The sequence below is a fragment of the Pelophylax lessonae genome (genome assembly GCF_965119305.1).
Source record: "Pelophylax lessonae genome assembly, chromosome: 2".
NCBI classification, from domain to species: domain Eukaryota; kingdom Metazoa; phylum Chordata; class Amphibia; order Anura; family Ranidae; genus Pelophylax; species Pelophylax lessonae.
The window spans coordinates 121,611,074-121,635,927 of record NC_138769.1 but is presented as its reverse complement, the minus strand read 5'-3'; the positions used below and the strand labels follow the sequence as shown (position 1 = coordinate 121,635,927).

The 24,854-nt window shown below is 44.8% G+C and overlaps 1 protein-coding gene across 1 annotated transcript in view; it reads left to right on the top strand.

Moving 5' to 3' along the window:
• BLMH (bleomycin hydrolase) overlaps positions 1 to 24,854 on the top strand; it is a 95,841-nt gene that overhangs the window by 56,651 nt on the left and 14,336 nt on the right. Inside the window, exons 7-10 of the mRNA XM_082245101.1 lie at positions 1,142 to 1,297; positions 15,578 to 15,736; positions 18,499 to 18,566; positions 21,084 to 21,201. Of these exons, the coding sequence (XP_082101227.1) occupies positions 1,142 to 1,297; positions 15,578 to 15,736; positions 18,499 to 18,566; positions 21,084 to 21,201 (501 nt within the window). The remainder of the gene's footprint in view (positions 1 to 1,141; positions 1,298 to 15,577; positions 15,737 to 18,498; positions 18,567 to 21,083; positions 21,202 to 24,854) is intronic.

The following is a 24,854-nucleotide window of genomic DNA, read 5'->3' as shown; positions in this document are numbered from 1 at the left end:
CCATTTCTCTGATGTTCATTGACGGATACAGCACCCACCCCCTCTGTGGAATTGTAATTCTTCTGACACTGCTTGGAACTAAACAGAGTAAGGAGAGGGAGTATATGCCACTGGGACTGCCCATATTCGTAGCCAGTTTATTTTTCTGCCTAGTGCCCTACTCCTGTAGGGGGCAGTATAACCCAATGGTTATGAAGATCAGGAACTGTCCGTCAATGACCATCAGAGAAATGGATTTTACGGTAAGTCAAAAATCCAATTTTTTCTTGTTAAATTGTGATTTTTTACCTATAGGTAATCCTATAATAAGGCTTACCTATAGGTACAGTAAATACCCCTAAACGTTCACCGCTTAGGAGATATTTACTTTAGAAGCGACTGGTGACATTACCAGCGCATGCGTATTGAGCTCTGAATGGTCCATGCTGTCCATTCAGAACTCCGTGCCGCGGCCCTTACTCCCACATGCATGTGCAGAAGTGATGTCGTTGCGTCTCAGCCATTCATACGGCCAAAGCCCGTGAAGATGGAAGCACCTACAGCGGTGACAGCGCGTTGCTGGAGAGCTTAGTTTTTCAGGTAAGTCTGTCATAATGTGCTAGTATGCAGTGCATAGACTCAAACTGCCCAGGGCCCATTTTTTATGTTTTTGCTGTGGTTTACTACTGCTTTAAGCCCTACAGAGTGAACAAGAGAAATCAGTTTATTCCCCTGTCCAGGCTAAACAGCAGGGAGAGAGGAAACTCCCAGGCAGCTGTTCTATTTAGACACTATCTGTTCTGCAGATAATTTTCCACCTAGCTCCTTTTTAGATTTTTTTTTTTTTGAGTTGTCAGGTCATGTGGTACCCACAGGGCTACCCGTGCCTCGAACAATGACTGATTCAGCAGGAATCAGATGACATTCAAGCCATGTATGGCTAGCACTGGTAAATGCACTCCTGCTGTTTCTTTTACTGAACCTGAAGTTGGCTTTTTTGATTGTGACTAATGTGCATTATATGGAACTTAGAATTTCAGATTTTAATTAGCCTGTAGTGTGCTAAATTTCATCAGTAGTTTACTGATTGGTCACCCTTGTTACCCTATTTGAGGACATACAATTAATTATTTTTTCTTCACTTTTTTTTGTCCCCCTTCAGGTATACAGAGTAGTCAGTATTTGTTTGGGAAGCCCTCCAGAAACCTTTACCTGGGAGTTCAGAGACAAGGAGAAGACTTATCACAAGATTGGACCTGTGACACCCCAGGATTTTTACAGGGAGCATGTTAAACCTCTTTACAACGTGGAAGACAAGGTGAGATTTTATTGATTTCAAGAGCATAAAGGAAAAAGTCACACTGAATACTTTTAAAACATTTCAAGGTTTATAAAATACTAGTGTGAGGCTAATGCATGTTTCTTTCTCATCAATTAAAAGACACTTGAATCCCTTAACCTTTGGGTTATGTTGCAGCCTGCATAAGGATTGGACACTGAAAAAAAAAAAAACTGTAGGCAAGCCCAGGATTATTATTATGTCTATTATAATTTTTTATATTGTGATTTATTTGTGCAATTTTTTTTTTTTTTTGATCAGTCAAAACTTTTCTTTATATCGCTGCTGGACCTTTGTATCTTCTTCCAGTTATTTTGGTTTTTAGAGTACCATATCTGAAACCTTCTGGACTAGACGTTGCAGGATTGCCTGAAAGTGACCTTTTCGGCACCGGGTTCTGCATCAGACTCTGTTCTGATAAGTTAGGCTTTGGCTTAACACTTGCCATATCTCTCAAGTGAGTGGGCCAGTTTGGCGGACCACCAGGAGCTGTCTTATTTGCATAGGACCCCTGGCAACATGTCTAATTTAATATGTGGGGGGGGGGGGGGTGTTAGTGCAGTCCCTCTGTACTGAACAGTACTGTACTGTACAGTACCCCCCACTCAATTTATACTAACAGCTTTGGCGCTCCTTCTGACAATGTCTGCAGCCTGGAGTTCTTTCACCCTCTGCTCTTCATCTTTCATCTTCCAGAGTCCTCTTTAGCTGCATCCCCTGCCCTTTCAGGTGTGTTCTTTACAATTGTCATCCCAGACTTTATGGCCCAAATCTTCCAGTAACTGCTGGCTCTAGTCATATAGGCCACAAGTTCACTCCTGTGCCCTCTTCTGGAGAGTTTTTATCTGTTTTGCCCACAAAGCATGTGGCTTCTGAGCCATTGGTAACAAAGACAGTGATTCTGAGTATCCTCGGTCTACTGCTTTTACTCCCAAATTAAAGAGACTGTTTCAGTTCTTATTAATGAAACGTGCACAAGTCTGAAACTAGAAGACCAGCCTTTTTTTTTATCCGTGCCATCTCTAGCCGAGGGTCATTTAAATCTCCTTTCCTTTGCAGCTGCTTTTCTAACTTTTTTTTTTTGTAAAGATTTGAAGCAGTCTGATAAGTTATTTGCTACCCCCAATGCACTATTTTGCCTTGTTTTTATCTGGTAATGATTTTGTACAGAAGTGGTCCATTTCTACTGTGGATTCAGCCATGTCCTACCTTAACAATATGCTTGCTGTTTAAGCTGAGAATGCACTTTTCTTTAAAGACCCAACCTATAAGCAGTTGGAAGCTGTCTAGAGATCTGTTCTCTCTAGCAGGTCCTGCCCTTCACCCAATCTGGGTTGTGGCCTTACTTTGTCTAACCATATCTCATTAGACAAACTATCTTAAAAAAAAAACCTAACCACTGCTGTGACGTTAAACTTCAGCTGTGACAATTTGCTGAAATCCTCACATCCTATTTTCTGCCCATCTGTACATATGCATAAAAGCCTTTGGCTAATGTGCTGACCTGTGAGAAAAAGGTATTCTAGAGATGTCTCTGCAGACCAGATCTACTGGTTGCAAGAGTAACCATCCTCATCAGTGGAAAAAGCCTATGGAACAGACTACAAATCCTTCTCCCTCTCTTACTGTTAGGAAACTCCCTATTAAAGAGGTTGTAAACCCATGAAACTTTTTTTTTTTTTTTTTTGCTGCAACCTGAAAGAGAAACCCATAATGAGCTAGTATGCATCGCATACCAGCTCATTATGAAATGCTTACCTAAGAACGAGCCCCCGCCGTGCCGCCCGCTCACCTGTATGACGGGCGACGTGTCCTGTCGCCCGTCTTCTGGGATCGCGGCATCCGGCCATCTGATTGGCCGGAGCCATGGTGACGTCACTCCCGCGCACCAGCGGCCGTTCCTTCAGAGCGCATGCGCCAGTGACGTCACTGGCTGCATGTAAGGTAAATATCTCCTAAACGGTGCATGTTTAGGAGATATTTACAGTACCTATAGGTAAGCCTTAATATAGGCTTACCTATAGGTAAAAGTGTCAGTGGAGGGTTTACTTCCTCTTTAATTTCTCCAATCCCTTGACCTCCATGTCCTGCTTGGCTTCCCACAAGGTCTAGCACTAAAAGTCTGCCAAGTCTCTTAAGACAAGCCTTCCTTGGTATAAGGGAGTGACCCTACTTTTCAAAGTGGGTGGACCTTTGTTACCTATTCGGCTACTGGAGTTTTTTTGCTTCGTGTGAATATAAGGATGCCAACATTCCTATTTATACAGTATATTTACAGTGTATCAGTGTGTCCTACACTTTGCTGTGGTGCTTCTGCAATATCACTTTCCTGGCCTTCCCATTTTGGGATACTTGCTCAACCTATCGAGGGAAGTCGACGCAGCATCTTTTAGACGCGTCTGTGTCTGCCCAGATGTTACAGGGGTTCTGATGGATCCTGGTCCATCTGAAATTGTTACAACTGACTCATTCTTTGGAGTATCTGTGCTAGGCCTGAACAGCTCGGGCTAGAGTATTTATTTGCAGGAAAAAGTTTGGGCTCAGTTTCAAACCCTTTTTCTCTTACGTCCTCCGACAGTCGCCGCCTCTTCATATTCGTCACATATGGGGTATTAGACTTTGCTCCGAAGGAGTAGCTAGGCAACAGAATATGTTAACATTAAAGCTTTTAACATATCCCACCCTCAAGGGGTGGTCCCCTCAGTCAATACCCTCCTACTTCCTGCAACCATATCTCAGTTTTAATGTCTAGCTTGTCAGGAGTGGCTGGCTCTCTCTGTGCTGGGGCTTTGTGCCCCAGACTCTTTCTTCTTTTTTGATTTTTTGTTTGAGTTTTCTCTCTACCTTTACTTAGCTGTTCTTTTTGTCAGCATTAGTTAGTTCTTCGGATGAAGAGGATCATGCGGGCTGGGTCTCGGGCTGATCCCCCTGGTCGCAGGTCGTGGGTCAGTGGCTTCCCAGCCTGCCATCGAGCGTTCAGCCAGGTAACGCTCCTGGCACAGTGAACGACCCATCCCTGTTCGGTGCAGGGATGATTGGTGAGGTGGCTACCTCACTGCACGCTGTGCGGTTTCTTAACCCCCATTCTGTGCGTCTTGTATGCGACTCTCCCTGCCTCATGCTCAGCGGCTTGTTCGCCTGTGCGGTTCCCCCACGCCATTGAGAGGTAAGTGTATCTATGTGGGGACCTGTCTGTCTGGGGGGGTGTCAGTCTGGGACTGTGTAACCTGCCTCTATTCACACTGTTTGTCTCCCTATCTCTCGGCTGCATGCTGTGGGCTGCAAGGGGGGATGGGGAGCTGTGTGACACTGTGTGTGTCAGCCTTGTCAGTGTGAGAAGCTGTGGGGCATGTTTTGTGGCATGTTTGGGCATTATACAGCGATCGCTGCGGCAATCTGACATGTTTTTTATATGGAGACATGTGTGCATTACTGTACTGTGGAGCGGCGGTTCGCCATTTTGCCTACACTCGCTCCGGCCGCATGTTCTACATGCATGGCGGCCATTTTCTTGTAGCCTCCCATAGGCTTTCATAGAGCGCCCTGGCAGCATCACTTCCTCTTCTCCAGGAACACCGATCGAGGCAGCAGCAGCGGCGAGGGTCTCCTCAGGTTTTATCCTTCCTATCCATTGCCTATGTCAGTTTTATTGTCCCTGTGGGGGTCTCATTGTGCTTGTGTTGTGGTGCGGTGGGCTGCGCTCGCCGCGCGTGTTAAAGGGGCAGTTAACCCTTTATTATCCGGCATTTGTTGTAGGGGCAATGGATTCTCAGGAGGGCAAATTTCCTACCGCCTTGGTGGAAAGCCAGGGGACCGCTGTTTCCCCCCCAGGGGGGGATTTAGCCACTATTGTGGCTGGCCTTGCTGCTCAGGTGCAGATGCTGGTGGCTGCTCAATCTACTAAAAGACCCAGAGTTGCTCTTTCCTCTGATTCTGAGGGTGAAGGTGATGGGGTTGTTATGGCAGTGGCCTCCTTATCGGGGTCCCGCTCCTCCCTGGATCTAGTGGGGTCCGAGGTGGAGGCTGAAGTTGAAGGGGTTGATAATTCTCCCCCTGGCTCGCCTGAAGAGCTTGCAATCATGGATGAATTGATTGCTTCCATAAAACAAACGCTGCGTTTGCAGGATGAAGTGTGTCCCCCCGCTGCCTTGGCGGCTTATGGGACGCAGAGAAAACGTAGGACGCCGCAGGTTTTTCCCTGCAATGATGATTTTCAGCGCGCTGTTAAGGAACAATGGCGCAATCTGCGCAAACCTTTTGCTGTGCCAAGTAGGTTCAAGCTGCGTTATCCTTTCTCGCCTTCCACTGATGAAAGGTGGTGTGTGCCACCCCCGGTGGATCACGCAATTGCGGTTTTAAACAAATCCACTGCGATTCCTGCAGAGGATTCCCCGGTGTTCCGTGATGCCACGGATAGGAGATTGGAGTCTCTTGCCCGTCATACTTATTCTGTTACGGGTTCTATGCTTAAGGCTCTGTTTGCCTCTCTCATGGCGGCCCAGGCGGTCGCAAGTTGGACGCAGATGCTTCGGCGCGTCCTAGTGGCCGATTCGGCCTCGCCGGCGACCCTGGATATGGTGGATCAAATCCACCAGGGTGTCATGTATCTGTGTGATGCGGACTTGGACTTAGTCCCGTTGGCTGCACGTGTACACAGCGTGGCGGTGTTGTCTCGCCGCCTGGTTTGGTTGAAATGTTGGTCGGTGGACCAGTCTTCACGTAAGACCTTAGCCAATCTGCCTTATGATGGGTCTCGCCTTTTTGGGGAGTCCTTGGATGTGTTGATTAAGGGGATCACCGGAGGTAAGAGCACTCTCTTGCCCCATTTCCCCAAGGCTAAGGGGGCTTCTGGAAAGAAGCATGCTCATTTTCGGCCCCCTCAGGGGTCCTTTCGTGCCTTTCGGTCGCACTACAAGGGCAAACCGTTCAAAGGTCAAGGCTCTCAGAAGAAGCCCTGGTCTGGTAAACAGAAGTCCGGTCAATCCGGATCCGCAGCCCATAACAGTGCGGCCTGAAGGGGCGCCCTCACCCAGTTTTGGGGTGGGGGGACGCTTGCTCGGTTTTCTTCAGCCCTGGTTGGCCCGCGTGCGGGACAGATGGGTTCAGGAGATCGTTCGATCTGGTTACAAGATCGAGTTTCTCTCTCGGCCGGAGAGCAGATTTTTTTCCCTCAAATCTTCAGCTGTCTCCAGAGCGTTTACGGGACCTGCACCTGGCGGTGCGGGACCTGAGGGCTCAGGGAGTGGTGGTTCCGGTGCCTCATCGGGACAGATTTCGGGGGTTTTATTCCAATCTGTTCACCGTGCCCAGAAAGGAGGGCAAGGTTCGTCCAATTCTGGACTTGAAGGCTCTGAACCGCTCTGTGCGGGTTCGCAAGTTCCGCATGGAATCCCTGCGGTCGGTGGTGGCTGCCCTGGTTTCGGGGGAATTCATGGCCTCCATCGATTTGAAGGATGCGTATCTTCACATCCCCATTTTCGAGGGTCACCAGAGGTACCTTCGATTTGCCATTGCGGAGGATCACTACCAGTTCGTGGCGTTGCCTTTTGGTCTCGCCTCGGCTCCGCGGGTCTTCACCAAGGTGCTTGCACCGGTTCTGGCATTATTGAGGGCCCAGGGCATTTCTGTCCTGGGGTATCTGGACGACATTCTGGTTCGGTCTGCGACCAGCCAGGGTCTGGAGAAGGACCTGTCTGTCACGATGCAAACTCTGCAGGAGTTTGGTTGGACGATAAATTTTCCAAAGTCGACACTGAGTCCGTCGGTTCGTCTTCCCTACCTGGGAATGATTCTGGACTCGGTGCAGGCGAAGGTCTTCCTGCCGGGAAGACAAACTCAGAACTCTTCAGGAGGATGTCAGGTCCCTCAGGGACGTTCCACACTCGTCTCTGCGGACGTGCATGAGATGTCTGGGATTGATGTTCTCGGCCTTCGAGGCGATTCCCTTCGCCCAGTTTCACACGCGGGGTCTCCAAGCGGAGATCCTGTCCAGGTGGGACGGGCGACCTCAATCTCTGGATCTTCAAATCTCGTTGAGTCATCGCACCAGAAGAGACCTTCTGTGGTGGCTCCAGTCCCCGATGGTGTCCGGGGGCAAGTCGTTTCGTCCTATCTCGTGGACGGTGATCACCACGGATGCCAGCCTGTCGGGCTGGGGTGGTGTTCTGGGCGTTCTGTCCGCCCAGGGAACTTGGTCGGAGAGGGAGTCTTCCCTTCCGATCAACATTCTGGAATTGCGTGCGATAAATCTCTGTCTTCATCGCTGGACGGACCGGCTGCAGGGCTGCCCGGTTCGGGTGCAGACGGACAATGCCACGGCGGTGGCCTACATCAACCACCAAGGGGGCACCAGGAGTGCCCGAGCGGCTCGAGAAGTGGCCGACATTCTGTCTTGGGCCGAGACTCCTGTCCCGGCGATAACGGCGGTTCACATTCCGGGGGTGGAGAACTGGCAGGCGGACTATCTGAGTCGCCAGACCCTGGATCAGGGGGAATGGTCTCTCCACCCGACTGTCTTCCAGATGTTGTGCGCGAAGTGGGGTCTTCCAGATGTGGACCTGTTCGCGTCTCGTCTCAACTACAAGGTGAGAAGGTTCGTGGCAAGGACGCGCGACCCTCGGGCAGACGCGTCGGACGCGTTAGTGGCCCCGTGGCATCAGTACAGGCTGATGTACGCGTTTCCACCGATTCGGTTGCTGTCCAGGTTCCTTCGCAGGTTACACTCGGAACGCAGCACGGTGATTCTTGTGGCACCGGACTGGCCTTGCCGGTCCTGGTACGCAGACCTCGTGAATCTGGCGGTCGACGCCCCGTGGCGTCTGCCTCTTCGAGACGATCTCCTGTCTCAAGGACCGATATACCATCCTGCTTTACAGTCTCTGGCTTTGACGGGCTTACTGTTGAGACCGAGGTTCTGAAGGAGAAGGGTCTCTCCCCAGAGGTCGTTCATACTTTGATCAACGCGAGGAAGTCTTCCTCGGGGAAGGTTTATTACCGTACTTGAAAGGCCTATTTTGCCTGGTGTGAGTCCAGGGGGTTTTCACCCCGCACGTACTCGGTTTCCCGAGTGCTGTCCTTCCTTCAAACGGGTGTCAATCAGCGTTTGGCGCTGGCTACGATTAAGGGTCAGGTGTCTGCGCTGGCCGTTCTGTTTCAATGTCCCGTGGCTTCCAACTCCTTGGTTGGCACTTTTGTTCAGGGTGTGCGGCATCTGGTTCCTCCTAGGAGGGATCCTTTGCCCCCTTGGGACTTGAATCTCGTTCTGTCTGTGTTGCAACGTGCTCCTTTTGAACAGATCAGGGAGATCTCGTTGTCTATGTTGTCCAAAAAGGTCGCCTTTTTGGTGGCGATCACTTCGGCTCGCAGAGTGTCGGAGCTGGCAGCTTTGTCCTGCAAGTCTCCGTATCTGATTGTTCATTTGGATAAGCTGGTCTTGCGACCTAATCCTTCTTTTCTTCCGAAAAGAGTTTCGGAATTCCATCTTAATGAGGATATTGTCTTGCCTTCGCTGTGCGCGAAGCCTAAACATCCAAAGGAGGTGAGATTACACTCTCTGGATGTTGTTCGGGCGATAAGGGTTTACCTTAAATCGACTGAGTCTTTTCGAAAGACTGACTCCTTGTTTGTTCTTCCAGAAGGTCCTCGGAAGGGCATGGCGGCGTCGGCCTCTACCATCGCCAAATGGATCAGGCAGACCATTGAACAGGCCTATGCCTTGCAGGGGAAGGTTCCCCCTGTGCCTGTGAAGGCGCACTCTACTAGATCTCTGAGTACGTCTTGGGCCTGTCGTCATGGGGCTTCTGTAGCCCAGGTGTGTAAGGCGGCGACACTTTCACGAAATTCTACAAAGTAGATGTTCAGGCATCGGCGGATGCTTCCTTTGGCCGCAAGGTTCTTAGTGCGGCAATTCCCTAGGGTCCCTTGTTGGGGACCTCTGGCTGTTGGGATAAGTTTTTTATCCCGTGGTTATTTGTCTTTTCCTGGGTTGTTGCTCCTGTTGAGCACTTGTTTTTTTCCTGTTGCCCAGCTGGTTTCCTTCCTTTGGTAAGGTTCCTTTCTTTGATGCGGAGACTGCGTTGCCTTTTCGGCGCGGATGCGTTTCCCACCCCTCATGTTTGCACTGCTTTGGGACGTCCCCATATGTGACGAATATGAAGAGGCGGCGACTGTCGGAGGACGTAAGAGAAAACTGAATTTTTGTAAAATCTTACCTGTAAAATTCCTTTCTCTGAGTCCTCCGACAGTCGCCGCCCCCGCCCCTCTTTTGGGGTTTGGTTGTATACTCTACTGCTATTCCACTAAAACTGAGATATGGTTGCAGGAAGTAGGAGGGTATTGACTGAGGGGACCACCCCTTGAGGGTGGGATATGTTAAAAGCTTTAATGTTAACATATTCTGTTGCCTAGCTACTCCTTCGGAGCAAAGTCTAATACCCCATATGTGACGAATATGAAGAGGCGGCGACTGTCGGAGGACTCAGAGAAAGGAATTTTACAGGTAAGATTTTACAAAAATTCCGTTATTTCAGGAGTCATCGGATTCATCCCATTGACATGATTGTTTAAAAGAGAAGTATGGGTTTCATTTAGTTTTGCATTATATTAATCCTGGTGAGCTGCTGCTATGGAAAACGATTTTCTGCCCTCTGAAATGCTCACCAGTTCTTGTGAAAAGAAAATACCTCTTGGAGAGGCTAAGGTTTCTCTTGCAGCGTCATCCCGACCATGGAGTCTGGATCCACCCCCTTCTTCCTCTTCTGTATGACTGACATCGGCTCCTGGCAGTCAGCTCGTTCCAGAGACAACAATGCTCCAGCTCTTCTCACACTTCTCCCTCCCTCCTCCCACTCCCAGGCTATTCTCCTAATTTCTGCACACACAGGCAGCTCCTCTCACCCTCCTCCCTTCCCTTCTATCCAGGCTGTTCTCAGTCTGAGATTCACACACATGCAGCTGCTTTCTCCTGGGCAGCCTGTTGGTGCAGGCAACTGTTGGAGATGTCTAATCTTCTGATCAACATGCCCTAGAACTTTGAGCAATTAGGCTGTCTCCACAGCATTGGAAACTCCTACTGGAGGGTCAGCTGACCTGAATTTATTTGGACAATGCCATGGGCCTGTGGTGTTGGGTGTTCAGCTGGCTCCTGGCTGTCATGTAAAAGTGTTTCGGGCAACTGTATAGTGATTTGATCACTTTTACATTGCAAACAATGTAATCACTCCCCCCTCCATGATTCCCGGTCTCTCTCACTTTGCCTGAGACTACATGCAGTGCTTTCATGATGGCAAGTGACAGAGATTGAGGATCCTGATCTCCTCTGCTGTTGTTGAAGCTGAAAGGACTCAGCTCTGAATGTTTCCGGTTTCAGAGACGTCTTTCCCTGGCTGCTACTGCAAGGAAAGCATTTAATCAAGCACGATCTGATATGCTGCCAAAGAAGCCATGCCAGCTGCAATTTCTTTAAGGTTTATGGCAGAAATTGCCCCCCTTAGTGAAGCCTAAAATGTATGGTTCAAAATTTTTACTTTTGCAGTACACGGTCTGCCTCTGTTGCAATGAAAAATCCCAAGCAGTGTTTGTTTTCTTTCTGAGTTCAGTTCTCCCTGCTGGGCTTTAGAGTACCTCCACCTCTTCTCATTTCAGTAACACTTGAGGGGGGTGGCATTGTTCTATGGTCCAGCAGGGTGGACAGCACTGCTTGGGATGTCAGTGCAGCAAAGGCAGTGTTGACATCTCACTGTAGGCAGGATTTCTGGTAAGACCAGTCCATAATTTCCTTTTTTTTCTTTTCTTCCATTTTGTCCAGACATACAAGTGCATCTTCTAATAATAATAGAATATCATCAAAAAGTATTGATTTCAGTAATTGAATTCAAAAAGGGAAACTCCTATATCTTTTATATAGATGCGTTACACACAGAGAGATATATTTCAAGCATTTCTTTCTTTTGATTTGATTTAATGATTTGAATCATTATGATGTACCAAATGGATCAATCAGTTTTCTTCTCTAGTAACATCAGGTATGCGGCAACAACTGCAGAGTTCCTAGGGTATTCGTTCACCAGAGATAAACAGGGGGGACTCTCATAGTGTAGTATATTCAATGATTGAATTAAAATGATTGAATATACTACACTATGAGAGTCCCCCCTGTTTATCTCTGGTGAACGAGTACCCTAGGAACTCTGCAGTTGTTGCCGTATACCTGATGTTACTAGAGAAGAAAACTGATTGATCCATTTGGTACATCCATATATTTGAAGAGTGCGGAGGGATTTCCCTAGCCTTGCAGCAGATTGGAGATTGATCCAGAGGGTCCACAGGGTGATCCATTATACCCAAAACACTCTTTTGAGTGTTAATGGAGGTGAGCGGCCATTACACTTGATTGTGGATTCCAAGCTCACGAAAATCCGCACCGGGTTGTCACCGGAAGTGTCCTGTGTCACTCCATCACTTATGAACTTTACATTGTCATTTTTGGCATTTTATGCACTTTCTGCACTTTCTTTGGGACTTTGCAATTTTGTTATCCATTTATTAGTGCTATTCACGGTGTTTATTTATTTTATTTATTGAGCACTTCAAGTGAATTTCACTGTCACTATTTTTTATTACTGTTATCGTCACTGGCACCTGATTTAGTTCATCATAGATATTCATCGTGCAACCTGATGTTGCAGTGGTTCACCTTTTTATTATACAGCAACTAGTAAGCTGTACTTTAACAATTACTTTATACCACTTTAACAATATTTGATATTGTGATTAAGGATCATCACTTCTATTATTATTCATATTTATTTGGCACACGAGCACCTGATTGATCACTTTGGCACTTTATACATCAATATTGTATTTTTATAGAAGATCTTTATTGTCCAGGTTTTTACTCGTATATTAGTGTTTTATGGTCCACCAATTTTAGACACAATGCGCTGATTCTCTCCTTCCTTTATAACTATTTTTGTATATGGTGACACTACCGAATTAGCCGCAGATTTCTGGTGTTCCAGTACATTACTAGTTCCTCTCCTTATTTCCGTTTTCCTTTTCTCTATTGGTAGCGCATAGGTTCACCTCGCTTTTTATATAAAATATGAGTTTCACTTTTTAAATTGGATTACTGAAATAAATGAACTTTTTGATGATCTAATTTTATGAGATGCACCTGTATACTTTAAGGCTTTTCACATCCACACTATTACTAACAAACAGTGCTAATTGTTTTTAAATGTACCTTTCAAAAAGGCTAATTTTGGGAGTATTGGTGGTTGTTCACTATATTTTTAAAAATTTGTACATCCAAATTGAAATTGATTTTCTAAAAGAGAGAGAAAAATCTTTATTATGTATGAATACTAAAAAAGATAAGTCTCCTGTGTAGGGGAATAAAGTCGCTGCGGTCTGCTATCTGAATAGGAATAGGCAGCCTAAGAAACCTAATGACAAGACTGCGGCAAAGCAATACATGAAAATTACCCATGCACATGAATGTATTTTATTGCGATTTTATGTGATGTACCAACCCAAAGTGACACAATTGTGAAGTCAAATTTTTTTACAAATATCTACAAAGTGTGGCGTGCATTTGTATTTAGTCCCCTTTACTCCGATACCCCTAATGAAAATCTAGTGGAACCAATTGCCTTCAGAAGTCACCTATCTAGTAAATAGAGTCCACCTGTGTGTAATTTTAATCTCAGTATAAATACAGCTGTTCTGTGAAGCCCTCAGAGGAATGTTAGAAAACCTTAGTAAACAAACAGCATCATGAAGGCCAAGGAACACACCAGACATGTCAGGGATAAAGTTGGGGAGAAGTTTAAACCAGGGTTGAGTTATAAAAAAATATCCCAAGCTTTGAACATCTCATAGAGCTTTGTTAAATCCATCATCCGAAAATGGAAAGTATGGCACAACTGCAAACCTACCAAGACATGGCCGTCCACCTACACTGACAGGGCAAGCAAGGAGGGCATTAATCAGAGAAGCAGTCAAGAGTCCCATGGTAATTCTGGAGGAGCTGCAGAGATCCACAGCTCAGGTGGGAGAGTTTGTCCACAAGACAACTATTAGTCGTACACTTCACAAATCTGGCCTTTATGGAACAGTGGCAAGAAGAAAGCCATTTTTAAAAGAAAGAAATAAGTAGTAATTTTTTCAGTTTACGTGAAGCCATGTGGGGGACACGGCAAACGTGGAAGAAGGTACCCTGGTCAGATGAGACCAAAATTGAACTTTTTGGCCTAAAACCAAAATGCTGTGTGTGGCGAAAAACTAACACTGAAAATCACCCTGAACACACCATTCCCTCTGTGTAACATGGTGGTGGCAGCATCATGTTGTAGGGATGCTTTTCTTCAGCAGAGGCAGGGAAGCTGCTCAGAGTTGATGGGAAGATGGATGGAGCCAAATACAGGGCAAATCTTAGAAGAAAACCTGTTAGAGTCTGCAAAAGACTTGAGACTGAGGCGGAGGTTCACCTTCCAACAGGACAATGACCCTAACTATACAGCCAGAGCTTCAATGGAATGGTTTAGATGAAAGCATAGTCATGTGTTAGAATGGTTCAGTCAAAGTCCAGGACTGTTCACAGATGCTCTCCATCCAATCTGACAGAGCTTGAGCTATTTTGCAAAGAAGAATGGGCACATATTTCAGACTCTAGATGTGCAAAGCTGGTAGAGGCATACCCAAAAACACTTGCAGCTGTAATTGCAGGGAAGGGTGGTTCTACAAAGTATTGACACTTTTCAGATATGTATTTGTAAAAAATTTTGAAAACCATTTATCATTTTCCTTCCAATAAATTATTTAATGAAATAAATAATTTCCATCCCAATAAAATAAATTTACGTTTTTGGTTATAACATGACAAAATGTGGAAAAGGGGTATAAACACTTTTTCAAGGCACTGTGTGCTACTACCATTAACAGATACTGATAGCACCTGTCCTGCAAATGTAGTCCTTAGGGAACACAGTGGAACTATATCCTGACCTCAATTACTCTGCGCTCTCTGCTTTTTGTAATCAGCTCTTCCTGCCTCAGAGATTAGGAAAACAGACCTCCCACCCATCTACTTTCCATTGTGCTGTTTATTCAATGGGATATCTCCTAAAGTCACGACTCGGGTTCATAGCCAAATATAAAGCCTAGTCACGGTATGTGTTTCTTTAGTAATCTGCATTTGGATATGAAATATGTGGCCTAAATGGTGGCTTTGGGACTATTATGTAAGACCTACAAATTAAAGTATGTTACAGGAGAGCGGAAATGAAATGAGACTTATGTAAAAAAAAGAATTCCACCTATCCTATTATCTTCATACAGTATGTGTCCTTTCCTGAATCCACATCACAAATCTGTAATTAAAGCTGAATACCTGGCAAACCACTTAAAACACACAGCTTTAATTTTTTTTTTTGCTGTCAAAAGATTTGTTTTTTTGTCCATCTTGAGATTTACATAGTTCTGCTGCACAGCATAACCCTGGTCTTTCTCTGTTCCATGTGAACAACGTTTAAGCTAGCCATACGTGGGTGTGTTTTTTTTTTTTTTTTTTTTTTTTTTAATTCAGCCACCGAGTTGAATGAAAAAAAACGGACCCGATTCCCCCATCCACACTTTCAGTTTAAATGTGGGAATCCTCCCTGCTGCGTTATTGTACTTTGTAGCAGGACTTTCCTTCTTGTTAGAACACATTGATTAATTAACCCTTGTGCTGATCTAGTATGAATTTACCAGTAAGCCACCAGTTCATGAGAAGTCAATAAATTGGCCTTCGATGAACAGGAACGGCCATACGTGGATCGAAATCTGGCCGACACAGCAGTTTAGATCCATGTACAGCCCCAAACTCCTTCCCCTCTATACACAAATCTCAGGGGTTTACTCACTCAACAACGCCTTGTACTTTCTTTAATGAATATAAGGCATTCTATAACTGGTGGCAGTGCTGAGCGATGGACCTCTGAGGTCAGTGTGCAGTGGGGAAGCTATGTTCACAGAATCTGAGCAGGACCCACAAGATTGTAGCTATCATTGTAATAGCATCGACTACTACAGTGATTTGTCTGCTTCCCCAGCAGCCCCTCAGATATGGGGTATACTTCAATTGGGCCAAGCTGGACCAATGTGTGTATGCAATATAGATTATTCCCCGAGTTCAGCTTTAAACAAGGTTACCATTCCCTGCAATTGGGACTAAACTTGATGTCTGTACCTCTTTGCTGCCTTCTCTTTTCTATGCAGATCTGCCTTGTCAATGATCCTCGACCGCAAAATAAGTATGGCAAACTTTACACTGTGCAGTACTTGAGTAATATGGTGGAAGGTCGGAAAACACAGTATAATAACCAGCCTGTGGAAGTCTTAAAAAAGCTAGCCGCTGCCTCTATAAAAGAAGGAGAGGTAAGTACCAACCATGTCACATAAAGCCATACATGGAAAGTTGTTGCTGCAGGATTGCTACAATCTCTCATTTATATTGCTCTAAGGCAGGGTGGATTGGTACTGTTTTTTTTTTGTACATCACATGTTATACTTGCCTGCTCTATGGAAAGAGAAGCCCTAATCCTCCTTTTCTGGGGTCCTCCGCCGGTGCTTCGGCACCCCTTCCAAGTAGCCCCCCAGAAAGCTGTTTGCTTTGGGAGGTATAATCGTGCAGGCTCGCAACACAGACAGCTGGAATTCACCCCACCCCTGCTTCCCCGCTCCCGTATCATAGGATTTGATTGACATCAGCAGGAGCCAATGGCTTTCACTGTTATCAATCTGCGCTTCTTTTGTGCACATTGTTGGATCGAAATCTGGCTCATGCAAGTAAAAGGGGGCTGGAGGGGATCGTAGACCCAGAAGGTTTTTAACCTGAACACAGAAAACGCAGTAAGGTAAAGAAACCTTAAGCTTTTAGAACCACTTTAATCTCTGCTGAACACAAGGATTAAGGCATAAATCCAGTACGACTCTGTATTTCCTCAAAAACTATTTAGAGAAGATTGTCTAAGACAGTAATTACCAAATAGTATTTTTTGCCTGTGATTTTGAATGTCTAAGCTGCAGTTTCCAGGTGAGCCCACCTGCTGTAGACATTAGGAGAGATTATACTGTCCATTCTGGATTTGTGATCCATTTTTTTTTTGTTCAGGAGATACAGTAAGAGTTGTGACCACTGACCAATACAGAGGGAAGAGATCAAAGGACTATGACGAGAAAACATCATGGCTGCAGTCCCTAACCGATCTGAGAGCCACCTGTACTCATTACTTTACTTCACACATAACTGAAAAATCACTTTTAAGTGAATTTTAAGGAGTTGTAAAGTCAGAAGGTTTTTTTTTTTTATCCTAATGCATTCTTTTTTATTCTTTGCAGCCTCCCCAGCACCCCCTATTAGTTACCTGAGGTCCTTCTCTGTCCAGCGATGCCCACCAGTCCCTCGGCCGCCGGGGAGTCTCCCTCCTGATTGGCTGGAACACAGCCGTGGGGCCATTGATTTCCGCGGCTGTCAATCAAAATCAGTTAGCAAATCAGAAGAGAGAGGGGGCAGGGCCAAATGGCAGCTCTGTGTCTGAATGGACACAGGGAGCTGCTTGCTGTGGGGAGCACTTGACAGGTGGGAGGGGAGAGGAGCAGCAACAAGGGACATGAGAAGAGGAGGATCCGGGCTGCCTCATGCAAAATCACTGCACAGAGGAGGGAAGTATAACATGTATGTTGTTTGATTTTGTTTTTTTGTTTTTGTGTTTTTTTTTTTTGTTTTTTTTTAGTAAACAGTGATGTTTATTAAAGGTTCAGCAAAAAACAAAGAAAATAAAGAGAACTGTGCAAGTACAACAAAATCTCACAAAAATGGGGCATAACATTGTGCATGGGTAACAGACAATGCAAATATGACAATGGGTCAGCATCGGCATGAAGGAACAGCTAGTAACAGCGTACACAGGTATTCCTATCCCAAATCTTGTTGAATTTGGTGGGGCAACCCCTATGCTTATACAGAAGTTTACACTGTGGGAGCAAATTATTAACCTCTCGTAACCACATATTGAAATCAGGAGGATGTTCCCTCATCCACTTACGAGCAATCAATTTTCTAGCAATAAACAGTGTCTCCTGCAAAAATATGGCGAGAAATGTATCCGTGTCCTCGTCCGGATATATTCCGAGGAGACACTGCTTAGGGGTCAGTTGTAAGGGGGATCCTTTTTGTCATGGAGGAAGGTTACTATCTGCTGCCAGAATCCCTGGATCTGAGGGCACCACCAGAGCAGGTGGAAGAACTTACCAGAGTCTAGGTGACACATCGGGCATTCAGAACTAAAACCAGACCGGTATCTTGCCAACCTAGGGGGCGTTGGGTAGGAACGGTGAACAATGAATATCTGAGTGAGGCCATCAGATAGCTTTGGAGACACCTTTTGGCACGTCTCAAGGGCCTCACTCCACTCCTCATCCTCCAGTCCCCCAACGTCCGATTCCCAGCGAGTCTTAAGAGCATAAGCGATTGCAGTGGAAGAGGGCATGTGAAGCTCCGTATAGAACATAGAAATTAAGTGCCTGGGGTCAGTACTCTTGATCATTTCAAGAATAGAAAGGGGCTCAACCCAGGGTGGCGTGCCGGGGAACTGGGCCTGAAAGGCCTGCCTGACCTGCATATATCTAAAAAACATGTGGCCAGGTAGGGAGAAAGTTTCCTTTAGGGTATCAAATGTCCCAAGAGTGCCACCCGTCAGAAAATGAACCAGATAGTAGATTCCCCTACTGCTCCACACGGTAGGGTCAGGTAGTGAGCAGAACTTCACGAGAATTGTGTTATGCCATAGTGGGGGTGAAATCATGGAGTGGGGGATAGTTTAGTCTGTTAACACATCATGTTTTGTTTTGTTTTTTAAAACGAGACTTTACAATCACTTTAGGCTTTACAAACAAAAACATTGCATTGGGTAGCGCTAACCCAAACGATTTTGCAGTGTTTAGTCTATTCTAATAATTTCAGCTGCTTTTCACCATGGGTGAAATAGAGCCTGTATATACTGAATGTTCAACTGCTTCCAGCTCCTTTTGTGAACTAAACTAACTTATCTTAAGTAGTCAAAGACCACTACACTCAGCAACTCTTAATGTGGAATAAAATGTATTATTTTGCTTATCAAATTTGTGTTCTCCAATAGGCAGTTTGGTTTGGTTGTGATGTTGGAAAGCATTTTCATGGAAAATTGGGCATCAATGACATGAACATGTAAGTTATCATCTTGTTATGCGAGTCTGTGTACTACTTTCTACCTATTACATTAGCTACACTCCTGTGTTTATTTTCTCATATTCCAGACTTACTATATTGCATTATTGGATCTATATATATATATATATATATATATATATATATATATATATATATAAATCTATGTACGTGTGTGTGTATGGGTATATATATATATAAAACCGTTGTGCTGAACAATGTTACAGGCAGCATAACGGTCCCCACGGCTTCTCCCAGACCCTTTCACATCTGTCACGTGCTCAGAGTGAACCTGCTGTCATCTATGAAAAGCATAAGGCACCAGTGGCGAACCTGCCAATTCTGGTGTTCAGTGACAAATGCCAATCAAGCTTCACGGTGCCGGGCAGTGAGCACTGGGCCTAGTAGAGGACATCAGGCCCTCAGGCCACCCTCATGAAGTCTGTTTCTGATACATTCACATTAGTGGCCCTCTGGAGGTCATTTTGTAGGGCTCTGGCAGTGTGCATCCTGTTCCTCCTTGCACAGAAAGCAGATACCGGTCCTGCTGATGGGTTAAGGACCTTCTACAACCCTGTTCAGCTCTCCTAGAGTAACTGCCTGTCTCCTGGAATGTCCTCCATGCTCTTGAGACAGTGCTGGGAGACACAGCAAACCCTCTGGCAATGGCACTTATTAATGTGCCATCCTGGAGGAGTTGGAATGCCTATGCAACCTCTATAGGGTCCAGGTATCGCCTCATACTACCGGTAGGGACACTGCACAAACAAATGGTTACTGCGCACATCTGTATCTGGTCTCTGCAGCAAGATGCATTGGAAGGGCAACGCATATAACAAGACACAAAAAGATTCCAAGCTCTCCTTACCGACCAGTCTGCGACCAACCGAATTGACCTGTCCAACAGTATGCGTTAAAAACAGGGGTTTAGTTGCACACATTTTCAAATGCATGCGTAAGCCACAGAGCCCTGACAAGGCACCCCATTATCTGTGGTCCTAACTCTAAATTCTGTGAGTCTCCAACAATGGAAGCACATGCATTTAATGGACAGGTGTAGGGCAGATATACCTGAAGGGAGCATATCCCTTCTTAAAGGGAGAGGGGCACACTGAACACCCAGCCTATAGCACCATGGCAGCAAAGGTGTCAGTGCGTTGCCTGGCCAATATAATCCATAGCACAAACAAATGGTTACTGCCCACACCATTAACTGGTTTCTGCAGCAAGGAGCATTGGAAGGGCAACGCATATAACAAGACACAAAAAGATTCCAAGCTCTCCTTACAGACCAGTCTTAATTTATATATAGTAAGCTAGCTGAATTTTAATAGACATACATCTCAACTTTTGTTGCATAGTTCAGACTATGCAAGACCTGAGTCTGTAGCCTTCCTCCAAATGTGTCTGTCGTCCCCATATTGGCATTATATGTTCATTAAAGCATGCTTAAGCAAGTAAGTATTTGGCACTTTGCACAGTAGAGTAGGGACTGGCCAGAGAGGGACCAGTTTGATGCAGTCGGTATAAACCTGTATTGCAATATATGCAAATCCAGAATCCCTGGTTTTATGCAAAAGTTTGCTTGAAATATATGTAAGGGTTTATCAGTGTGCCTGAAGTATAACTTTATATACCTTCAGGGAAGGTGTCTTTTCTGGCCAAGCACTTCCACCCCTCCCCTCTCTACATCATAACCTTTTAAGTAGCTTCCAAGGTGAAAGCAAAGAGGAATACTATAGAGCAGTGGTCTCTAACTGCAGCCCTATGCTTGCCTTTATCCAGCCCTTGGGACACTATTTCCCCCCACTGTCACCAGCAATGTGGCACTATTCATTTCACGGACAACAAAAATGGGGCATAAATTCTCCTACTGACAGCAATGGTGGGGCACTATTATTGTTTCTCCCACTGATAAATTACAGAACACTATTTCCCCCCCCCCCCCCCCCCGATACCAAAGATTGGGCATTATTCCTCTCACTGACACCAACGACAGGACACTATTCCTTCCACTAATTGCAGTCATTAAAACACTTTTCCTCCTACTGACCACAGGCGCTATGTAACGTTATTTTTTTTCCACTGAGTCTAAGGCATTGTATATTCCCACTGACGCTGGAACCATTGTTCAGAAGGTTTGGAGACCACCACTATAGAATGTTATTTAACTGATAGCAGTCTCAGGAGTTTTGGATGGCTACAAAGGGAGGCGTTTGCATGTGAATGCTTTACAAAATATACTAAATGCACATATAATCTTAACGAAAGGTTGTTGTTGAAATAAATGGTTTAGCAATATGGTCTTCTTAATGAGCACATTGTATAGATAGTATATTTTTTGGAAATGTTATGTTTACAGGTCTTTACACAGAGAGGACACAGTTGTAGCTGAGTTCTATAATGAGAAGTGTATATATGATGCTTACTTTTTTTTTGGAGTCTAATGCATATGATAAGCTTTTGTTTTGCCTTTGAAGTGTGCTTAATCTTTGTTATATATTCAATTGATTGCAGATTTGACCATGAGCTGGTATTTGGTGTGTCCGTTAAGAACATAAACAAGGCAGAGAGACTTATTTTCGGGGACTCTATGATGACACATGCCATGGCTCTGACTGCAGTCACAGATAAGGTAAAATAGGCAGTTGAATGATGCTATTGCCATTCTCAAAAATTAATGGTAACCATCTTGTCCTTACAGTGTGCATTAAGGCAGAATGATAAATTATCCAACTAATTTTTGTTAAAGCAAGTCTAAGCTCCAAAACAAACAATGTAACCAATTGCAGCTTACATGGAGTGGTTGCATGAATTATTTTAATGTTCTCTATCTTCATATTGTAAGCACACTTCTTGTCTTAGGGTGGTTTTGTCACTCCTCTCCTGTATCTATAGAGGGAACCATGGTTGTCACCAGGCAGGCTTATAACCTGTCTTCCTCCCCATCTTTATTAAATGGGGGCAGGGAGATTATTAGTTTACAGAAGGAAGAGCACATTGTGCTTTCAGTTCACAGAAGGTGACAAGGACTCTGCAGTTCTTATGTCTTTTGGGGTGTTGGGTATATAGATGGTCGGTCCGATATACAATTTAAACAATGATTTCAGGATTCTTGAGATCAGACATCAATGGGGAGAGAGAAGGGGCGTGGGCCGAACCACAGCGTCGTGTCTGAATGGATACATGGAGCTGTGCCTCGATTCGAGGGCCCCCATGGCAAGCTGCTTGGTGTGTGGGGGAACTCAACAAGGGGGGGGGGGGCAGGAGCACAGAAGAAGGACTCGAGAAGAGGAGGATCTGGGCTGCTGTGTGCAAAAGCTCTGCACAGGAGGAGGTAAGTATAACACGTTTGTTATTTTTTATTGAAAAAAAAAAAATGTAGAATCACTTTAAAGCCGGATCTACATAGATCAAAATTTGGCCAGTTCAGCAGACTGGACACATTTCATTCCAGGCACGGGTATTGGGATTGTAGAGAAGCTGATCTGCTAACCAACTTCTATACAGCCATCCTTTAGGGTTCCCTGCATTGATCAGCACCACAGGCTGTAGCCAGCAGCTATGATCAGTGTATTCTGACGGTGCTGAAGTCTCCCTGCTGTCATAGTACAATAGTTCAGTGGTTAAGATTTCCTTATCCATGTCAATTGAGCGGATGGGAAATTGAGTGTTTGTTTTTGTTTTTTCTGTTCAACCGCCTTAATTGTCTGACTTTAAATCCATCCATGGCAAGCTTAAGGCCCCTTTCACACTTATGCAAAACGATTTTACCGCGATTTTGCCACGAATCGCGGCGCAATTTTGCCGCGACTTTGCCGTGATTTTGTCGCGATTTTGAGCAATGGCTCAGGGCTATATACCTCAAAACGCATTAAAATCGTGCCAAAGTAGTGCAGGAACTACTTTGAAGTCGGTAGGACTTTAAAATGCACTGATATGAATGGGGCTCACTGAAAATAATGGAAAACGACTTGTCATGCGATTTTGCGGTCCAAAATCGCGGGACAAGTCGCACTAGTGTGAAAGGGGCCTTAAATGAGAGGGTCCATGAGCAGACGGTGTCCCTTTTGGTTGCATAAATAAACATCTTTATATTTAACTGGAATGTACCTTTACTCTTATGTAATACTGCTGTGATAATTTATAGCAATTGCTATGGTTGTAAGTTGTAACAATAAAACATTGTTGCAAAATGCCTTGACATCCTTTTTGTCTGGCACATACAGCACACTATTTTTATTCATTGGATGAGACCCATGTTTAAACAATGTTCTGCTGTCTTTCGTGAAGATGTTCGTCACTGTTGGGTCATTCACCTTCACATGCACCCATAATTATTGACATTTAGAAATTGTCTGTTCTGTATTTTTTACTGAACTCGTAGTGCCAGTTCACACATATGCGATGTGAGACATCGCATGTGATTCGCACCGCACTGCTATGCAAATCACATTCAATGTCTGTCCGATGCAAATTCAGCCATACAGATTGCATGGTTGACTTTGCATCGCATTCAGACCAAAGTCACGCAGGACTCTTTTTTTGGTTTGCACCAGAATCGGATCGCATGGGTGTTCACGCCTATGTGATCCACATCCTGTCCGAACTGACGGTTCGCACTGCGATCTGCGAACTAATCTGGGGATGTCATTAACTTTGTATTGACATTTTCAGCATTTTACATATGTGAACTGCCTGTGAGTCGGGTGCGATGCTGGAACCCGCAGTGGATTGGCAGGGTTCCTGCATCGCACCAATGTGAACCGGCACTTAAGTTCACTACTTAACATATCCAGGACAATGGAAAAATGTAGATTAAATATTAAAGTGGAACTCCAATAGAAAAAAAAAACACATTTTAGTCTAAGTACAGTTGGTGTCTGAATCTTTCTCTTGTTGCTTTGTAAATCCCTTGTACATTATACAGTCTGAGAAAAGGGCCAAAACACAGAAACAGCCAGGCCCAGCATTGTACTTTCAGTAACAATGTAAGGGCATTGGTACAGGATGGAAAGCATTAATTATACAATCGGCCAGCTAGGGGGAGAAGTGGTGACTAAGAAAGCAGAACTCGACTTCCATTTTTTTTTATCTAAATCTATAATTAGCTGCACTGAAGCTTTAACCTGTTAACAGGTTTTAGTAGATGGTCTTTTTTTAAAATTTTACTAGCATAAATATATTTGAACTGCTGTGTTTTTTAGATTTATTTTAGATTATCTTTATGAATCTGAATTTAGGCAACGTGTGCAATCTTAAAGGCCAAGAAACGCAGCTTGATTTAGTCTGGTTAATTATGGGGCCTCATGTTATGTAAGTGTTCCTTTACTTTTCTCTCCGTTTATTACGAATGCTGTAGTCTTCAGTGTTCTGGAGAAAATATCCTCCGTCTACCCCCCCCCCTCTTTACCTTGGAGTTGTGTCTGGCATATATATAGAAGCCTAATTGTATTCTTATTGTGAAAGAAAAGAAAATTGGACCTATCTCCCTTTTGCAACATACTGAACTAATGAGTTCTGTACACTGCCAGGACCATGGAAGTGAATTCACCAAATATTCACACACTGACATACACTGACCTCCTGCTTACCCTTTCTTCCCCTGATAGTTACATAATGTTCTGTATTTCCTCCCTCTGGTTATTATCCGAATTATCTAGAAAAAACAATGCCGGGTGAGGGGGCGAGGTTGGGGGAGATAAAGGGAAACCTAGCTGGGAATATGCGCTGTCTGATTAGGGACGGTAAGAGATTGAGTGATTTTAAATCCACAGCTGCATTTGAGCAAAAGTAAAGACTTTTTAATGCCGTTGGCATGGATTTAACTTGTGGCTCTCATTAACTCCGGAACCCAAACTAATAGCTTAAAAGAAGAGAGGATTATGAGCTGCTCCTGTCTGAACTAGGCACTTATTTCCCCTATTTAAAACTAGAACTGTCACACGGTTTGGTCTGCGTCTGCAGGTGAAAACTAGAGTCAGCCAGCCTCATCTGACAGACTTATGCTGGCCATACATTATACAGTTTTTCTTTAGATTTACCAAAATACATATAATATGAGGTCAAACTTAACACTTTGAATTTGTATTTAATCAAGCAGGCACTTGCGCTACATAGTTGAAGGTAAATCTAAAGGAGATTATACAATTTTCTTGTACAATTTCTGTACAATGTATGGCCAGCTTTAGACAGAACATCAACTGTGATAACTAGGTCTGAGCAGTCTTTAACATACGGTACCTCTTGCAAACTTCTGTATCGCACAGGGGAACCAATATGCAACTG